We start from the raw sequence: 19,331 nt of genomic DNA on the forward strand, positions 1-19,331 counted from the left end.
TAATTCTGACCTGATCGCTGCAGCAAATTTGTTAGCTAATTGGCAAAACCATGTGCACTGCAGGTGGGGCAGATATAACGTGCATAGAGAGTTAGATTTGGGTGGGTTATATTGTTTCTGTGCAGGGTAAATACTGGCTGCTTTATTTTTACACTACTATTTAGATTTCAGTTTGAACACACTCCACCCAAATGTAAAGGGCCCTACACACTTAAAGATTTCACGGAACGATATGAACGTTCTCGTTCATTAATGAACGAGAACTCGTTCATATCGTTTAGTGTGTAGGCACCAACGATGAACGATGCGCAGCCCATCGCTCGTTCATCGTTGGTGCCGGGTCGCTTATGCATGCAAGCCAATATGGACAATCTCGTCCATATTAGCATGCACTGCTATGGAGCCGGGTGACGGGGGAGTGAAGAGACATCACTCCCCCTGTCACCTCTCCCTCGGGTCGCCTGTCGGCCGTATCGGCTGTCGGGCAGCTCGATGGCGGATTGCCGAGTATGTAGGGCCCATTACTCTCTCTGCACATGGTAAATTTGCCCCCCCACACACACCTCACCCACTGCAGTGCACATGGTTTTGCCCATTAACTAACAAATGCTATGCACTGTATGCCCGACATTGACTATTCTCCGGCTCCGCCGATATAGGCAACGTTGAGCTGCCTGCACAGTCTATTTTTCCTTGTAATGCCGATCCCGTGGGACCGCGCATCGGCATCTCAAGCACTATACACACGGTGCGATATGCACTATATTACACTATGTAGTCAAAATCGTAAGAAAAATTGCACCGTATGTACACACCTTAAGGCCCAGAGTTAGGTAACCTCCGGCTTAGCCTTTTCCACTGCTGCAATAACCAAGGTTATTGTCTGGTCTACATGGGTTGTGGCTCAGTGGAAAAGGGTCCCTGAAACATAACCTGGGTCCAGTTACCTGGAAATCTGACCTGGGAAGCTACCAGGGTCAGACCCAGGAATGACCCGGGTAAGGGTGCAGTGTAAACTCCTGACCCCAGTCATCCGACTCGCGTCCCATTAAAACGCTATGGAGAGCCAGCTCACCAGCGCTTGGAGATTATGTAATTTCCAAGCACCAGCAGACGAAAAATCCAACACTAACTCGGGTCCAACCTGCAATATGAACGGGGTTTGAAGCCACTGTGACACAGCTTGAAACCCATGTTTTCAGTTACCCAAGTTGGACACTGGTTTTAGGCGTAGTTGCCGATTTCATAGCTTCCTCTTCTGGGAGGAGGCGGCTAAGTCAGCATAGTAGTGGTCTATACAGGAGATGCGCCTTGTCATTAGGGGAGGGGGAATGATGTGGCGAAAGTGGCTGTGGGTGGGGCCGTGGCTGCATGTTTACCTCATCATAGCTACTCCCCTCACTGTACAATGCTGATATTACTGGTAATGTCTAATGAGATTACCGGCATTGTACAGCGGGGGACATGGCTGTGATGACACAATTCAGCGCAAATCACATCATCGTTCACCTACTTTAATCGGTAAGTGGGTGAGGGGGTGTGGGTGACTCCAGGAGACTTGCCTACTTTTCTGGGGGGGGCATGCGCAACCCATGATATTTGGGAGCCTCCCAGGCATTCCGGGAGAGTAGAGTATGGTGTTAGGTGAAAAAGGGGTATTAGCAGTCGTCGAAGTGAAAATTTTGAAGTGGGGGTATGGAACAAGGAAAGGGTTAGTGCGAACAAAAAATAGGGGTGTGGCTTCATGGGGGAATGGGTGTGGCCACAGAATAGTATCAATTCACTTTACATTGCACAGTAGTATCCAATAGTCACATTACACCACACAGTAGTACCCTTTATACATATTATGCCAGGTTGAGCCCCCTATACAACACAGGGGGAAAAAATGATTCATGCACCTTACATTATTTGTCATTTTTGCTCCTTATAGTAATGCCCATTACACATTATGCCACACACCATAATGCCCATTCCACATTATTCCATGCACCGTCATGCCCATTCCACATTATTCCACACACCGTAATGCCCATTCCACATTAAGCCACACACCATAATGCCCATTACACATTAGGCCACATATTATGCCATACTGTAATGTCCATTACTCATTATGCCACCTACAGTTATGCCCCTGACACCATTTTATGCTCCATACACAATAATGTCCCTTACAAATTATGCCCACAGTAAGGCCCCTAATTATTTTTAAATTACCTGCTTGTTGCCAGGGGTCTCATGCTCATTGCCAATGGTTTCATGCCCTGGGTTCCATGGTTGTTGCCAGCTGTTTCATGCTCGTTGCCAGGGGTCTCATGCTCGTTGCAAATGGTTTTGTGCCCTGGGTTCCATGCTCGTTGCAGGTGGTTGTATGCTCATTGCCAGGGGTCTCATGCTAGTTTCCAATGGTCTCATGCCCTGTTTGCATGCTCATTGCCAGTGGTTTCATGTGCGTTGCCATCGATTTCATGCTCATTGTCAAGGCACCATTTTTAAAGGGACAAAAGGCGCTAGGCGCCAAGTTCAAAATGTAATACTGGCGCTAGTCGCCAAGTGTAAAAACAAAAATGTTTTATTTTTAAATGTTTGCTCTGCCACGGCTGGACCCTCTCTGGTGGCAGTGATGGGTTAACCCCTGGCGTGTTGCACCAGGGGCACGGGAATGTAAAGCAGATGCTACAACTGGGAGATCTGTCCAGGGCTGCAGCGCTCAGTGCTGACTGCTGCCCAGCAGCACAAGGTGGCACTACAAGTGTTAAACGCCGGTGTGGTGCGGTGCGCAGGAGGAACTGGGGGTAATAAGCTGCTGCAGCCAGGATAGCTGTCGTTGGGGACCGGGAACTAAACTCCCAACACCCCAGCACCACAAGGTGGCAGGAGAGCCAGTTAACCCCCATTGCGCCGGGGGTGGAGGGAGCTGCAGCGGGGAGTCCGGCTTCCGGTGCTTTGGCGGGGGAGGAGGGACCAGCTGCGGCCCGAATGAGCCACATAAGGACCGGGTTAGCTGGCTCCCTGAGCAGCGCTGCTGTGCCGCAGCTTGTCTGTGGGGCTGAGGGCTCCACGCAGAGGACCAGGAGCTCAGCTACTTTCCGTCAGCCCTGCTCAGTGCTCGAAGTGGCGGTATGCCATACCATTGTATCACTCCCCACTTCGAGCACTGGGTATTAGTATATATACACCTTGGTCTCAAGAAGGAGGAAGTACAATGGTAAATTGTATCTTTGTGTATCTGGCTTACTAGTTGGTTTGATGACAAAAGAGAAAAACAACTTGCTGCAGAGGAGATTTTAAAGTTATAGAAAGAAAAAAAACATAGGAATTTGATACTTACCAGTAATTCCTTTTCTCCTAGTCCGTAGTGGATACTGGGGTCTTGTACTTTAGTACCATGGGTTATAGATCTGGTCCACTGGAGCCTGGCACCCTAAAACTTTTAGTGTGTGTATGTGTGTGCTGGCTCCTCCCCTCTATGCCCCTCCCACCAGACTTCGTCTAGGAAAACTGTGTCCGAGGAGATGGACATACCATGAGAGAAGAACAATATAACTGCGGTGAGGCAACAAGCCAACACACAATCATGAACGTAAGGAGGGCGCTAACGAGAACAGAGGGTAGCAACACCAACCTAACCTGGATAGCACGGCTATCCCAACAACATAACGGGACCACAACACCAGTCCAACCAAATACTTACACAGGTAAGCAGGAACGAAGCACTGAGGCAGGCGCCCTGTATCCACTACGGACTAGGAGAAAATAAATTACCGGTATGTATCAAATTCCTATTTTCTCTTACGTCCTAGTGGATACTGGGGTCTTGTACTTTAGTACCATGGGGAAGTCCCAAAGCTCCCAAACGGGTGGGAGAGTGCTGAGGCCCCTGTAAAACTGCCTGAACAAACTGAAGGTCATCCTTGGCCAAGGTATCGAACCGACAGAACTTAACAAACGTGATCGAACCAGACCAAGTCGCAGCTCGGCACAACTGTAGGGCCGATACACCCCGGGCAGCTGCCCAGGAAGAGCCCAGCAATCTCGTCGAGTGGGCCTGAATAGATGTCAGCAAAGGCAGAGCTGCCAAAACATAGGCCTGTTGAATGATCAACCGGAGCCAATGAGCAATAGCTGGCCGACCAATCTTCGAGGCAACATAAAGGACAAACAGCGAGTCAGATTTCCGATGATGAGCCGTCCTTTTGACATAAATTGTCAGAGCCCTGAACACATCCAAGGATTCAGGACCAACGGAAGCGTCAAACAACACCGAAACCACAATAGGCTGATTCACATGAAAAACTGACACCACTTTCGTCAAAAACTGAGGACGGGTCCTAAGTTCCGCCCTGTCTGCATGAAAAATCAAATAAAGGCTCTTACAGGATAAGGCCCCTAAATCAGAGACACGTCTGGCAGACGCCAAAGCCAATAACATCACCGTCTTCCAGGTGAGAAATTTTAACTCCACCCTACTGTATGCAAGGGTTCAAAATAATCCGATTGGAGATAGGACAGAACCACATTGAGGTCCCACGGAGGTACAAAGGGCAGTTGTATATGCAGAACACCCTTCAGGAAAGTCTGTACTTCAGGCAACATGGCAAGTTGTTTCTGGAAGAAAATAGAGAGCGCCGAAATCTGGACTTTGATGGAGCCTAAACGTAGGCCCATATCCACTCCCACTTGCAGGAAAAGTAGAAAACAAACAATTCTAAATTCCACTGGAGAAAACTTTCCTACTTTCACACCAGGAAACATTCTTTTTCCAGATACGATGATAATGTTTCGACGTAACCATACTCCTCGCCTGGACCATGGTGGAAATAACCCGGGAGGGAAGACCCTTTCTTGCTAGAATCTCCCTCTCAACTTCCAAGCCATCAAACGTAGCTGCTGTAAGTGTGGATAGACGAATGGACCTTGCTAAAGACGATCGTCTTGGAGTGGCAGAGGCCAGGGATCCTCCAGAGCCATGGCCAGGAGATTCGAGTACCACGCCCATCGAGGCCAATCCGGGGCAATTAGAATTGCCAGAATGCTTTCCCTTCTTAGCCTTTTTAGCACTCTTGGGATCAGCGGTAGAGGAGGGAACAGGTACACAAACTGGTACGTCCACGGTGTCGTTAGCGCATCCACTGCTACAGCCTGCGGATACCTCGTTCTGGAACAGTAACGGCATAGCTTCTTGTTGAGACGAGAAGCCATCAGATCTATCTGCGGACAGCCCCACCGGTGAATTAACTGTTGAAACACCTGGGGATGTAGGCCCATTCCCCCGGATGGAGGTCATGCCTGCTGAGGAAGTCTGCTTCCCAGTTGTCCATTCCTGGAATGAATATGGCTGAGATGGCCCTTGCATTGGCCTCTGTTCAGAGGAGGATTTTTGACACCTCTCGCTCTGCTTCTTGTTCCATCTTGTCGGTTAATGTACGCCAACGCCGTGGCATTGTCCGATTGAACCTGGATCGCCTGACTCTTCAGGAGATGGGAGGCTTGTAGAAGAGCATTGTAAACTGCCCTGAGTTCCAGGATGTTTATCAGTAAAGCCGATTCTCGAACTGACCATAACCCTTGGAACTGGGCCCCTTGGGTCACTGCTCCCCAACCCCGGCTTCTGGCATCCGTTGTCAGTAGAATCCACGAGTGGATATTGAAACTTCTGCCCTCTACTAGGTGAGGAATTTGAAGCCACCATAATAGAGAAATCCGGGCTTTCGGCGATAGGGTCACTTCCCGATGCATATGCAGGTGAGAACTCTATCATTTGTCCAGCAGATCCAGCTGGAATGGTCGGGCATGAAACCTGCTGTATTGGATTGCCTTGTAAGCAGCCACCATTTTGCCCAGTAATTTGATGCAAAGATGTATAGACACCCTGCGAGGACTGAGTACCGAGCAGACCATAACCTGGATAGTCAAGGCCTTGACCATCGGGAGAATCACCTTTTGAGATACCGTATCCAGCATCATTCCCAGGTACTGAAGATGTTGTGTCGGTTCCAGGTGGGATTTCTGAAAATGTAGGATCCACCCATGATCCGTGAGTAAGTGAGTAGTCAGATCGATGCTGCGCAGTAGATGCTCAATGGACACAGCCTTTATTAGGAGATCGTCCAAATAGGGGACTATGTTCACACCCATCATGCACAGTTGCAGCATCATCTCCACCATGAACTTAGTGAAGACCCTCAGAGCTGTGGATAATCCAAAGGGTAAGGCCTGAAACTGGAAATGGTCATCCAAGATGGCGAACCTGAGGTAAGCCTGATGAGGGGACCACATGGGAATGTCTAGGTAAGCATCCTTAACATCCAGAGACACCAGGAACTCCCCCTCCTCGAGAGCAGATTCCACCGCCCTCAAAGACTCCATCTTGAATTTGAACACCCCCAGATACGGGTTGATAGACTTCAGATTCAAGATGGGGCACACCGAACCGTCTCGTTTGGAAACGACAAGAAGACTGGAGTAAAAACCCCTGTTGTGTAACAGAGGAGGAACAGGAACTACCACCCCTGTCTGCAAAAGTTTTTGAATAGCCCCTTGTAAGGTAACTTTTGCTGCGGGTGAAGCTGGTAAACCCGACTTGAAAGACCTGAGAGGAAGGAGTGTTTGACATTCCAGCCGGTATCCGAGGGAAACGAGGTCAGTCACCCAAGAATCCCGGAAAGATTCCACCCACACGTGGGCGAAGTGTTGAAGGTGAGCACCCACCTGAAAGTCGCTTTGCTTCTGGGGCCAACCATCAAGCAGAAGGCTTAGCGGCAGAAGATCCGGTGGTCTGGTCCAGAAAGATGGCAGGTGCAGGTTTATGGGACTTACTATGAGCTCCACTGGAAGTGGTGGAGACCCCTCGGCCCCTGCCTCTGAACCTTGCCACACTAAAGGACTGCAAGGAGGGTCCGGTGTAAGAACGTCTTGCAGGTGACGCAGCCGATGGCAGATAGGTAGACTTACCCGCCATTGCTTGGGAGATCCATTTATTTAATTTGTCTCCAAACAAGGCATCACCTGTAAAGGGAAGATTTTCTACACCCTTTTTGGAATCAGCGTCCGCCACCCATTGACGTAACCACAGAGCTCTGCATGCTGAGACAGCCATAGCAATAGTGTGGCCATTTATCTTACACAACTCCTTAATAGCCTCGCAATTTGCAGCATCCTGTATAAGTTGCAACAGAGTAACGACCTTATCCCAGGGTAGAGAGTCTAAACCATCAATAAGATTATCAGACCACTTTACCACAGCCCTGGAGATCCACTCAGAAACTATTGTGGGGCTCTGTGCTGTGCCTGCTGCCATCTAAATTGCCTTGATCGTTGTCTCAATTTTACGGTCAGCTGGCTCCTTCATGGATACAGACCGGGAACAGGTAGTACCACTTTCATAGACAGTCTGGATACAGATGTATCGACCGACGGGGTTTTTCCCAGACCTTCCTGTCCTCAGCTGGAAGGGGAAAGGTAGATAAAAACCTCTGAGGAATCTTACATTTTTTATCAGGGTTTGACCAGGCCTCCCTGTCTAGGGAGTTTAACTCTTTAGATACCGGAAAGGTAGCTGAACTCCTGGGTCTAACATTAAAGTATAACTCCTCATCTGGTTCCGCCTCCTGATCCGGTATGTGGAGGACCTCGCTTACAGCAAAAATGAAAGCCTCCACCCCAGGGGACAGAGAACTGTCCTCGTCCATATCATCATCATCATCATCATCATCCACATCTGGCTGATCAGAGTCAGAATCAGACTGGAAAACCTGTGGCAGAGAGCGTTTATGGGAAGCCACTAGAGGGGGCTGAGAAGCCTTCCTGGAATCTGCTGCCTTAGTCACATAATCAATGGAGTGTTTCAACACCAGTCTCTCTCTTTTAGCTGCAGTTAGTTCAGAATTTACATGTTGAATCAGGCTCTTAAAGCTATCTAACTAGTCAGGTGCCTGTGAGCTGGGCCCCTGAGGAAATGGCGCCTTCCCGTCGCTGGTCTCGCCCCCTTGCAATGGCGCGCAGGCCCTCACAAGATTATACTGGCCACAACTGTAAAACACATCAGAAATGTCTTCAACAGTCTACACAGAGCCTTAGATTACAGTGAGCACTGCGGGGCTAATAGCCCTGAGCTCCGGGCCCATAACCGCCGCGTGACATGCCGCCAATCTGCACCGGGGACCCGCTAACCAGGGCCCCGGTGTAACACTCAGTGCACCTGGTCTTCGGCATCTGTTAGAGGGTGGCGGCTAGCTGCTGGCGTGGGCACATATACTGACGATGAGTGATCAGCACCTCAGGAGCTCAGTGTCCTGTCAGCCTGGATTACAAACTATTAAACCTCAGGAGGTTGGTTCGGTCCCCCCCCCCCCCCCCCCTCTAAGTCCCACAAAGCAGGTAGTCTGTCTGCCAAGCAGAGCTACCTGAAAATAAAAACTAAATTAAATTTAAAGAAAAAAATCTCTGGAGCTCCAGATAAGTGCACCCGGCTCCTTGGGCACATTTTTCTAAACTGAGTCTGGTAGGAGGGGCATAGAGGGGAGGAGCCAGAACACACATACACACACTAAAAGTTTTAGGGTGCCAGGCTCCATTGGACCCGATCTATACCCCATGGTATCCACTAGGACGTAAGAGAAATATTATTATTATTATTATTATTATTATTATTATTATACTATTTCTGTTATATTTCATTTTATAGAAAATGCTCCATAATAAGATATTTTTGACATAAAGCGTCCATTTAAATAATTCAGTGTTCTGTAACTTCTGTATAATGGAAAAAAGAAAATTCCTGACTGTACAATATCTATTTGTTCAAAAGAAATAACTTCGGCTTTAATATATCCAGTACAATTTTGTAACCAGATTAAAGTAATGAAATCTTTGCCTCAGAGACTGTTATGATAGTGCGACAATGACTTAGCAATGTATTCACTGCCAGCTGGCATGGACAAATTGCAGCACTAATCTAATAGTAAAATGTAGACTGGCAAACCCCAATTCATTATCCTTGCTCCAATATTTAATGAAGTGTTATAACATCCAAGTTACAGTTTCGTTATCTTCTTAAACAAATGAAACTAAAATCTTAACAGCACCTACAGTACAAAGCAATTGGGAAAATAGACACAACCATGTGCAATTTACAAGAGTGTTCATGTCTTTATTATATTAAAAGTTATAGCTATGTTTTGTTTTCATGCTTTCTTACACTGGGCACCTTCTGGATGTACAGTAGGTTGGGGCTGCGAGACCGGCGGTTGGGATACTGGAGGTCAGCATACCGACCCCAGAATGCCGGCAGGGGGTGGGGGGTGGGGGGGCGGCAGTGGTCGAGCGCAACAGAGCTCCTTGTGGGCTCTCTGCACTCGCCACGCAGTGGGCTTGGTCTGGGAATAGTCCCTGTTAGTCATCATGCCTACTGTCGGGCGTTTGATCGCGAATGTTGTAATATGTTTGTTTTAGCCTATAAAATTTTATTTTTATTTTTTTTAAAACAAACAAAAACGTATACAATGAAAAATTAATATATACAACAATTCAGAATTTACATTTCTGCTGCTGTTACCATACATCCATGCTTAGAGAAGCCCAAGGCAGAAATTGACTAAAATCATTTTTGAATGTGATCCGTGATCGCCTGAACATTTTGTGCAACCAATCGCACATTTACTAACAGTTATGTTAGTTGGCAGTTTGTCTTTTGATGGTGTATTGAATTAAATTGTGATGTGTTGTGAGGTGCGAATAAAGCAGTGTCTTTTTTTGCGAAGCCTGTACATATCAGTGAGATCCGTGCAGGCTAATGTGCTGTACTATAAGTGTCATAAATTTATGGGGAAAAAAGTGGTCCTCTCCCCCACCTTATATAAAAAAAAAGCATAACCATCACTGAGTTCTTTTAGGCGGTCCTGAGTCAAGAAATACTGAGGGGGGGGGGGGCGCGGAGTGCGGGTTTCCCCATATTTCATTGAACCAGGACCGCGCTCTAGAGCCGGTACTGGTCTCCTGAAATTCGGAGGAAAAAGTCTGTAGGGTTCCCCCGTATTTCCAACAACCAGCACCGGGCTCTTACTAGCAGCAGGGCCGACGACAGGGGGGTCAAGAGGGACACCTGTACCGGGCCCCAAGGATCAGAGGGACCCCTAGGATGCGCCACTTAGGATGCGCCACTTTCAGGGATGTGAGCCGTCTTGTTCAAATAGGGCAACGAGCTGTAGGCAGTGTGTGAGCAGCCTCAGAGTGACAGGAACCTCTCACACACAGTGACTGTGCAGCACGAGTGTGCACACGCTCTTCCGGGTCCAGCTCTGTTGCAGGCAGTTACTGGGCATGGCAGCAGCTCCGCTGCCCAGGATTTCCGCTGGCCAGGACTCCAGCGCCCTGCACCGGCCTCCTCTGGTGGGGTCTGCTGTGCGGTGTTCGGGTCTGGGTACTGGGGAGTTCAGCACAGGTGAGTCTCTCCCCGGGGTAAGAGCTTGGTAATTGGATACAGGGCTTTGGGATGGGGTGGGGGGGGGGGGGGGGCTGGGAATGGAGCAAAGAGTCATTGAGAAGAGACAGACTGTGGGGTGAGTGGGAGGAAGGAGAGAGGGAGACACACACTGTGGTGTGTGTGGGGGAGGAAGGAGAGATACGTGTGTGTGTGTGTGTGTGTGTGTGTGTGTGTGTGTGTGTGTGTGTGTGTGTGTATATAAAAATATAAACAATTTGTTATATAGCACAGCAAATTCCACTGCTCTTTATATATATATATATATAATTATAATCTGGGGGGCCCCAGAGATATCGCTGTACTGGGACTGCAAGCGGGGAGATAATGCCACAAGTAGAGAACATGTTTGTTGGTGTCCCCCAGCGAAAACATCCATTCGCCCCATCTAGTGTACCCCGGCTGGGGATTCCTGGGGAAGAGGGGACCCCCCAATAATGGGGTTCCCCCTCTGCAGGGCATCCAAGGCCTTGGGCAAAGGGGTATCGAGTTGATAGCATCCAGTTGAAGGTAGAATAATATTGTCTTTTACAGGAGGACTATAGGTTTCAGCAAGCCTCCCCCACATGCCAGTACTTGGAGAATCACAAGTACCAGCCTGCGGGGCATTAAGGGACTGCTGATACCTATAGTCGACTGTGTTTTCCTTTTGGGAAGACCCCACATCGTTTTTTTATTTTTATTTAACTCTTTATTACAGTTTATTACAAATATGAAATTAAGTGATTTGCCCTCCCCCCCCAAAAAAAAAGTCTTAATGTTTTCCTTTGAACTAGGAAAGTGACAAGAAAACATTCCAATCAATGGCACTGTCATTAAAAAAGATTGATCAACATCTGGCACAAACCATCCAAAATACATATTCAGCTGAAGGTGAGCAAAATCATTATCGCTTTTCAGTTTTCTTGTAGGAATAATGGGTATGGCATAGGGTACAACCAGAGGTGTGCTTTGTAATTCTGCAGATTAACTCCTATTCAACTTTCAAGTATTATTAGGCATAAAAGAAAGGTAATTAATTACCACAGTTTTGTCTGGCAAATAAGCATTAATTTGTTAATTTGTTAATTTGATTCATGTTACAACAGCGAAATCTTGTAAGGTTATTACATATGGGCATACTGTATATGGTTTTAGATTTGCACTTATTTATGTATGCCAATCTTGTAGGTTCAGTACTAATAAAACCCATTTGGAACACACTGCATACTGTTCACTTGCACAGCATCTTATACAGGTTGAGTATCCCTTATCCAAAATGTGTGGGACCAGAAGTATTTTGGATATCGAATTTTTCCGTATTTTGGAATAATTGCATATCATAATGAGAAATCATGGTGATGGGACCCAAGTCTAAAGGCCCATACACACTTGATGATAAAATGAGCGACGTCGTTCATTTCAGCCCTCATCAACGACGTCGCTCATTATATCGTCAAGTGTGTATGCATCCGACGACCACCGATGCGCGGCCCCGCGGGACGTTAACGACCCTCGCTTATCTGTGGAGCATGTATGCTCAATTTCCACTATGGTCGTTACCGACCAGAGACGTCGTTGAATGTGTATGGTGTGAACGACCAACGACCAAGCCACTGTTCACCAGCCCTGTTCCCAGCTCATTATTTTAATAAACTGTTCAGCTTGGATGCTTCAACGATGAATGGTCTTTGGTCGTTGGTAGTGTGTATGCTCATGTCGTTTGCTCAGCTGTTCAAGGGAAGTTCAAGGGAAGTCGTTAACGACGGTCGTTAACGACGTGTGCATCGTCAAGTGTGTATGGGCCTTAAGCACAGAATTCATTTACTTTTCATATACACCTTATACACACAGCCTGAAGGTAATTTTAGACAATATTTTTAATAACTTTGTGCATTAAACAAAGTGTGTGTGTACATTGAGCCATCAGAAAACAAAGGTTTCACTATCTCACTCTCACTCAAAAAATTCTGTATTTTGGAATATTCCGTATTTCGGAATATTTGGATATGGGCTACTCAACCTGTACTACTATTCACTTTTAGAGGCCTATTTATCATACCTAAAAAGCATGGGACGGTTTAGGCAGGGGGGCTTTTTAACAAGTGAATACTACAGCAGATTTCTGAGATATATCCTGCATTAGGCTAAGTAATTTTGCAGAGGATGGTGGTCTGGGTCTTCTTATCAAGCCCCAAACAGTGCCGCTTATCTGAGCTTGTTCCCATTTGGCTAACTCCATCAGAAGATGGATCCGTCCACTAATGCCTGCATTTAAAAAATAATGCTGTGGATGCATGACCTTATGGCCGAGAATATGCTGCCAGAAATTGTATTGAAGTGAGAGTAATAGCTATTACCTTACTGATAGCCCTTCACTGGGACAGCCTCTTATCCGAGTTGCTGTCCTGGCACAAGTTGTTTAATAAAGACCCTCTAAAAATCAATCCTCTTCCCTCATGTGCTTATCCTTTTTCTTACTTTAATATTCTTCTACTGCACCAACTCCAGCAGTCTTCTGCCACCTGATACTTATGTCAGTGTCATCTGCTGATGTAGCTATGTTTATTTACCCTGTGAGTGTACTTGTCATAGAGTGTTGTAAGTTGCTGTCTTCCTGTTTTGATTATTTATGTACTCTGTAATTGGGTGCTGCGGAACCCTTGTGGCACCAGATAAATAAAGGATAATAATAATAATAATAACAACGATAATAATAATAATAATAATAAATGGGGCCATTTTTTTAAATACATAAGTCAATTAGAGTGGTGTCTGACCATTTCACCCAGCAGAAAAACAGCTAATTTATTTCATGCTGGAAAATCATTCTCAGTAGGGTGAACATGCATTTATTGTTAGTCTGTCCCTGCTTATTATATTATACTTGTATACTACAGTACAATAAACATATAGGGCAGATTCAATTAGCAGCGGGGGAGCAATTCAATTGGTGTCACCAACCTGCACGCTATGCTCCAGAGGGTGCACTTAACACAGATTTCGTTACAGTATATATTGCAGTCGAAGGAGCTGAGAGAAATTATCTGTGTTAAATGCACGCTCTTGGGCTTGACGTGCAGGAAAGCCAATAAATTCTGGAGCTTAACCCAGAATCTATGGTTAACGCGCGTTAGTCGCAGCTTTACTGTGTGGGTAAATTGTACAATGATTTAACAGCACTGTGGCTAATTGAATCTGCCCCATATAGTTCTGAATATTGAGATTTGGATTTAAAAAGGCTTTGAACCTGTAAGGGGGGATGGGGTGCTTACACACTCCCCAAGGGACTAGAAATTAATATATTAGTAGCTCTATAACAGGCAACTTGTATGTTAGCTTCAATAATCTTTGAATTATTTGCTGTAGTATACATTGGAATATTCGTTTTGAAATCTGCTAAATCTTTTATGAATTATGGAGAACTGATTTTTTCGAAAATTTCATCTATTCAATTATTATTATTATTATTATTATTATTATTATTATTATTATTAATAATAATAATAACTATTTTTATTTCTTTCCTTTTGTTTTAGTATTTATCTTTGATGGACAAGACCTTGCATAGATGAATTCATATAATTCTCTTTTGTTTATTTTACTATAATACAGCTGAAAGCCCAGAGGAAGCCCTGACATTTGGTTTGCAGAGAATGGTACAGCCAGTCTTCCATGTCCTTTTTGTCGGTACTGATTACTGATAAACCTTTTGTGGAAAGATAAAATCTCATTACAGCAACTGTCATGTCTAATAGTCATCATTTGTACCACGGAAGATAGGAGAAAATTATATAAAAAGATAACATACATGCTCTTTTTCATAGATAGACAGATAGAGTATGCACACTAAAGACCCATATAGACAGGCCGATGTGGGAGAGATGTGTGCTGAACGAACCGCTTCTAAGCAATCTAGTCAGATTGCTTAGAATATCGCTCCGTGAGTACCCCCCTCAATAGGTCAACCACTATTGGTCAACGTGCATTATGTTGACATGCTTCAAAAGTCGATATTGTCAGTTGGTCGACATGGCAATGGTTGACACAGGAAAAGGTCAACATGAGTTTTTCACATTTATTTTACATTTGTTGAAGCTTTTCATACTTTACGATCCACGTGGACTACAATAGGGCATAGTAACCTTTTCCGAAGCATGGCGAGCAAAGCAAGCCATATGAGGGGACGCGATGCACTAACTGGGGTTCCAGCTGATTTTACGGCGTAAATGACAAAAAAGAAGTTAAAAAAACCTGATGTCGACATTTTCCTTTTTGATCTTTTTCATGTCGACATTTTCCTTTTTGATCTTTTTCATGTCGACCTTTAGTCCATGTCAACCTTTTTCCTGTGTCGGCCTAGTGCATATCGATCAATAGTGGTCAGCCTAGTGACTGTCAACCTAGTTAGGGTCGACCTAATGATCCACACCCATAGATAGATAGATAGATAGATAGATAGATAGATAGATAGATAGATAGATAGATATGAATTACTGGTGCGTATAAGGGACAGACATTGTACACATGCATAACATGCTGTGCTTGTACTTTACTTTCTGTCTGTGCCATTATTAATCATTTACAACCTTGTTCCTTGTTGGTTTATAGTATTTGGCAGTGGGATGCTGTATTAGACAGGCCAGGACATGCTTATCCTAGTCCGTGCACAAGTCTATTATGTAGGAGGAGGATGCATTAGGGTTCCAGCTATCTCATGATTTCATACCATTTATTGCTACAGGTTATCTGAACATGAATACTTTACTGTATGTCTGGGACCAGTACATAATAGGACTTGATGAGCCCAGTTATAACTGTCTTCCAGCAATTGGTTTGGTCTTTCTCATATTACTCAAAGAACATCTCACTGGCTGCAGCTCAGTAAGTATAACACACAGTTCAGTCCCGGTGCTCGACTCGACTAGCCAACAGTAGGCCGCTGTAAGCAGTCAATGGATGGCCCCATATGAAAGGCCTGGATCCAACAAGACATTTATTTATTTATTTATTTATTTATTAACAGTTTCTTATATAGCGCAGCATATTCCGTTGCGCTTTACAATTAGAACAACAGTAATAGAACAAAACTGTGTAAAAACAAACATATAGAGGTAGGAAGGCCCTGCTCGCAAGCTTACAATCTATAGGGAAATAGGCATAGATACACAAAGATTGATGCTACCTATTGCATAATGGTCCACCAGATTGCTAGGTTCTTAATGGCTTGTATGATGATACCCCACAAAGTTGGCCAAGTGTCAGGAGGGTGTGAGACTAAAGAAAGACAAGATATGTGACGCTATGAATACTCTACAGAGGATGTAATTAGATAGGGAAGCACTGAAGCTTATGTGGGTGGGTCTGGAATTTAATAGGCTTGTCTGAAGAGGTGAGTTTTCAGGGAACATTTGAAGGTTTGGAGACTAGAGGCGAGTCTTACTGTGCGTGGGAGGGCATTCCACAGAGTGGGTGAAGCCCGGATAAAGTCCTGTAATTTTGAGTGTGAACAAGTAATGCATGTGGATGAGAGACGTAGATCTTGTGCAGAGCGGAGAGGTCGGGTAGGGAGATATTTTGAGATGAATGAAGAGATGTATGTTGGTGCAGTTTGGTTAATAGCCTTGTATGTGAGTAAAAGTATTTTATATTTAATACGGTAGAATACCGGTAACCAATGGAGGGACTGACAGAGCGGATCTGCAGACGATGAACGTCTGGCAAGGAAGATTAGCCTCCCAGCTGCATTCAAAATGGATTGTAGTGGTGAGAGCCTATGTTTGGGAAGACCGGTCAGGAGACTATTACAATAATCAATGCGGGAGATAATGAGAGCATGGATTAGAGTTTTTGCTGTGTCTTGTGTAAGATATGGTCGTATTTTGGATATGTTTCTTAGATGTATGTAACATGATCTTGAGACAGATTGAATGTGGGTAACAAAGGACAGTTCAGAGTCAAGAATGACACCTAGGCAGCGAGCTTGTGGGGTAGGGATGATTGCCGAGTTCTTAACAGTGATAGAGATATCAGGTTGGAAACTACTATTGGCTGGTGGAAATATAATTAATTCTGTTTTGGAAATATTAAGTTTGAGGTGGCGAGATGTCATCCAAGATGAAATGGCAGAAAGGCATTCAGTGACACGGCCCAATACAGATGGTGCCAAATCAGGGGAGTATAGGTAGATTTGAGTATCATCCGCATACAGATGGTACTGAAATCCGAAAGAGTTGATTAGTTTGCCAAGAGATGTGGTATAGATAGAGAAAAGCAGAGGACCTAGGAGTGAGCGTTGCGGTACTCCAACTGAGAGAGGTAGCGAAGGAGAGGTGGAATCAGAGAAACGAACACTGAAGGAGCGATTAGATAGGTAGGATGAGAACCAAGAAAGGGCTGTGTCCTGAATACCTAAGGATTGTAGTGTTTGTATGAGAAGAGAGTGGTCAACAGTGTCAAAAGCAGCAGAGAGATCAAGGAGAATAAGTAGAGAGTAATGTCCTTTAGATTTAGCAGTGACCAAATCATTCACTACCTTAGTCAGTGCTGTCTCTGTGGAGTGTTGGGCACGAAATCCTGACTGAAGTGGGTCCAGTAGGCTGTGTGAGTTGAGAAAGTGTGTGAGGCGAGTGTAGGCTAGTCTCTCAAGTAGCTTGGAGGGGCATGGGAGCTGAGAGATAGTTAGAGAGAGAGTTCGGGTCAGAGTTTTGTTTTTTTCAGAATGGGAGTAATCACTGCATGCTTGTATAGAGAAGGAAAGATACCAGTAGACAGGGAGAGATTACAGATTTTCGTTAAGGCTGGGATGAGCACAGTAGACAGAGCTTTACTAATTTGTGAGGGTATAGAGTCAAGGGGAGAGGTATTAGAGTAGGCAGATGAAAAAAGTGCAGATACTTCATCTTCATTTGTAGGATCAAAGGAAGAGAAGGTGTTAGAGGGTTCAGGCAGGGAATTGAGCAGGTCACTTGCTCAAAGACATCATTAGCATGGTCAGACAGTGACTGCATACATAGTCAGATACAGTCATTGTCCATCCAGATTTACTGTCTGCAGTGATTGCTGTGTGGTAGATCCCACTCTATTGTTTCTATGAAGCGGCAGAATGTTTGTTGTGCAATTTGCCCCAAGTGAGGTTTTAATTTTCCTAACTGGTTAATAAAATTGCAGCATGTATGGGTACCTTAACTATGTGCTGGTTTAGCATTACTATATTGTATTGGCCAAGCCAGTGATGGCATAATCCAGAATACTAGCATATCACCGGCCTGTTATAAGGGGATCAGTACGAGATCCCGGCAGTCCCGACGGTCAGGAGACAGACGCGGGGAGCCCAATAGCCGGGATCCCGGTGGCGAGCGCGGTGTGTCCCACCGTGGGCTCACTGCGCTCGCCGCGTTTCAGGCCCGGTGGCGGCCGCTTCTATTCCCCTCCGGGTGGTGGCATGGACCACCACCCAAGAGGGGTAACCAGCCGACGGTCAGGACTCCGAGCGCCGGTAATTCAGCTGGTGTCGGGCATTCCGGCATCGGTATCTTGACCGCCGGGATCCCGACAGTCATTCATTTACTGTCTAAATTACTTTGAAGAGGTATAATGATATTCTTCCTAGCTTTTTCATTGAAATTCGGGACCAAATAGATCATTACTAGTCTTTCTTGAAGAAAGTTTCCTAAATATTTTTCTGTGCACTGTAAACATGAAAATCCAAAAGTCTAAATATAAATATATATATATATATATATATATATATATATATATAGCTATATTGGCTTGGAGAGTCTAAAGGCGGGTACACACTACCCGACGGCAGAGCGGCGGCAACGGATGACTATATCGTTGAATGATATAGCGTTCAACGATATAGTGCGTACACACTAAACATTATTGAACAACGATAACGTTCAGTGATGTCAACGCCACCATTCCCGAACATGCAGCTCAGCCCGACATTGACGGGTTGAGCTGCATATCAGCTCAATACTGATGAATGCTAAGCGATGTGCGGGAGTGCGCATCATTCATCAATCTGACCCCCATAGACACTGGCCGATTTCAAGCTAAAAATAAACGATAACAACATGAATGTCGTTATCGTTTATTTTTTATGCAGAAATCGGCCGCTGTGTTGGCCCCTTAACTTGCCTACAGAGCTACAGTTTTTAATATCTACTCCATAAACCGCTTATCTCCTCCCAAAGAACCTCCTGCTAATCGTATTCATGTGTCAACTTTTTCACAATGTTGCTTTATGTAATTGGTGATTGTAAAAGATGAGAAGTGACAAAGAATACACAATGGCAAGACAGACACAGTTTCCTAAAATTGTATACAGCCCACAGTTTTCTCCATACCGTAAACTAACAATCAAACATATAAAGTTTTAAATTATTGAAATTAAAATGCTTAGTTTTTCCATTCCTAGTTTTAGGGGCTCTAATAGGAAACGAGTTTATAAAAATGCAGATTTGTCTGCGATTTTGCATATGGATTTAAGTAGGATAGTTTTGTAACTATAGCTGCAAAATCAGCACTTTTTGAAACTCACAACCTGCAGTGTATCACCTGCCTATCTTTTCCACACATCTCTGATCAAAACTTACCAAATTTCCAGCAGTATATACTGTACTGCTGCACCTGTGTATAATGCCCACATGAACCCTTTGGCTCATATGTTGTATATAAATCTGGTTCTGGTACTAGCCAGCGCCTTCTGAGCCATTTACCTCACCACATGTCCCAGGTGTGCATGAATGTTCCTCATTAGCTGGCCAGTGAATTTCCATGACCCCTGTTACCCTTCCCCGTCTCTCAGAGCCCCATTAGACAGGGTATGCACCTGATGAAAGGCAACACTGGATATTTACTT

General features: G+C 45.1%; 2 protein-coding genes across 3 annotated transcripts in view; one reads left to right on the top strand and one right to left on the bottom strand.

Annotated features, from left to right (window-relative positions):
* LOC135049882 (uncharacterized) overlaps positions 1–19,331 on the top strand; it is a 220,811-nt gene that overhangs the window by 63,053 nt on the left and 138,427 nt on the right. For both annotated transcript variants that reach the window (XM_063955840.1, XM_063955839.1), the window contains exons 7-9: positions 11,260–11,356; positions 14,078–14,152; positions 15,207–15,346. In XM_063955840.1, coding sequence (XP_063811910.1) covers positions 11,260–11,356; positions 14,078–14,152; positions 15,207–15,346 — 312 coding nt within the window. The remainder of the gene's footprint in view (positions 1–11,259; positions 11,357–14,077; positions 14,153–15,206; positions 15,347–19,331) is intronic.
* Positions 16,062–19,248, bottom strand: LOC135050439 (uncharacterized; the record flags this gene model as incomplete). Its single annotated transcript, XM_063956928.1, has 2 exons — positions 19,189–19,248; positions 16,062–16,679 (listed from the first exon to the last, which is right to left on the bottom strand). Coding segments are annotated over exons 1-2 (678 nt in total), but the record flags the coding sequence as incomplete, so codon positions are not given.

The sequence above is a fragment of the Pseudophryne corroboree genome, chromosome 2 (genome assembly GCF_028390025.1).
Source record: "Pseudophryne corroboree isolate aPseCor3 chromosome 2, aPseCor3.hap2, whole genome shotgun sequence".
NCBI lineage: Eukaryota > Metazoa > Chordata > Amphibia > Anura > Myobatrachidae > Pseudophryne > Pseudophryne corroboree.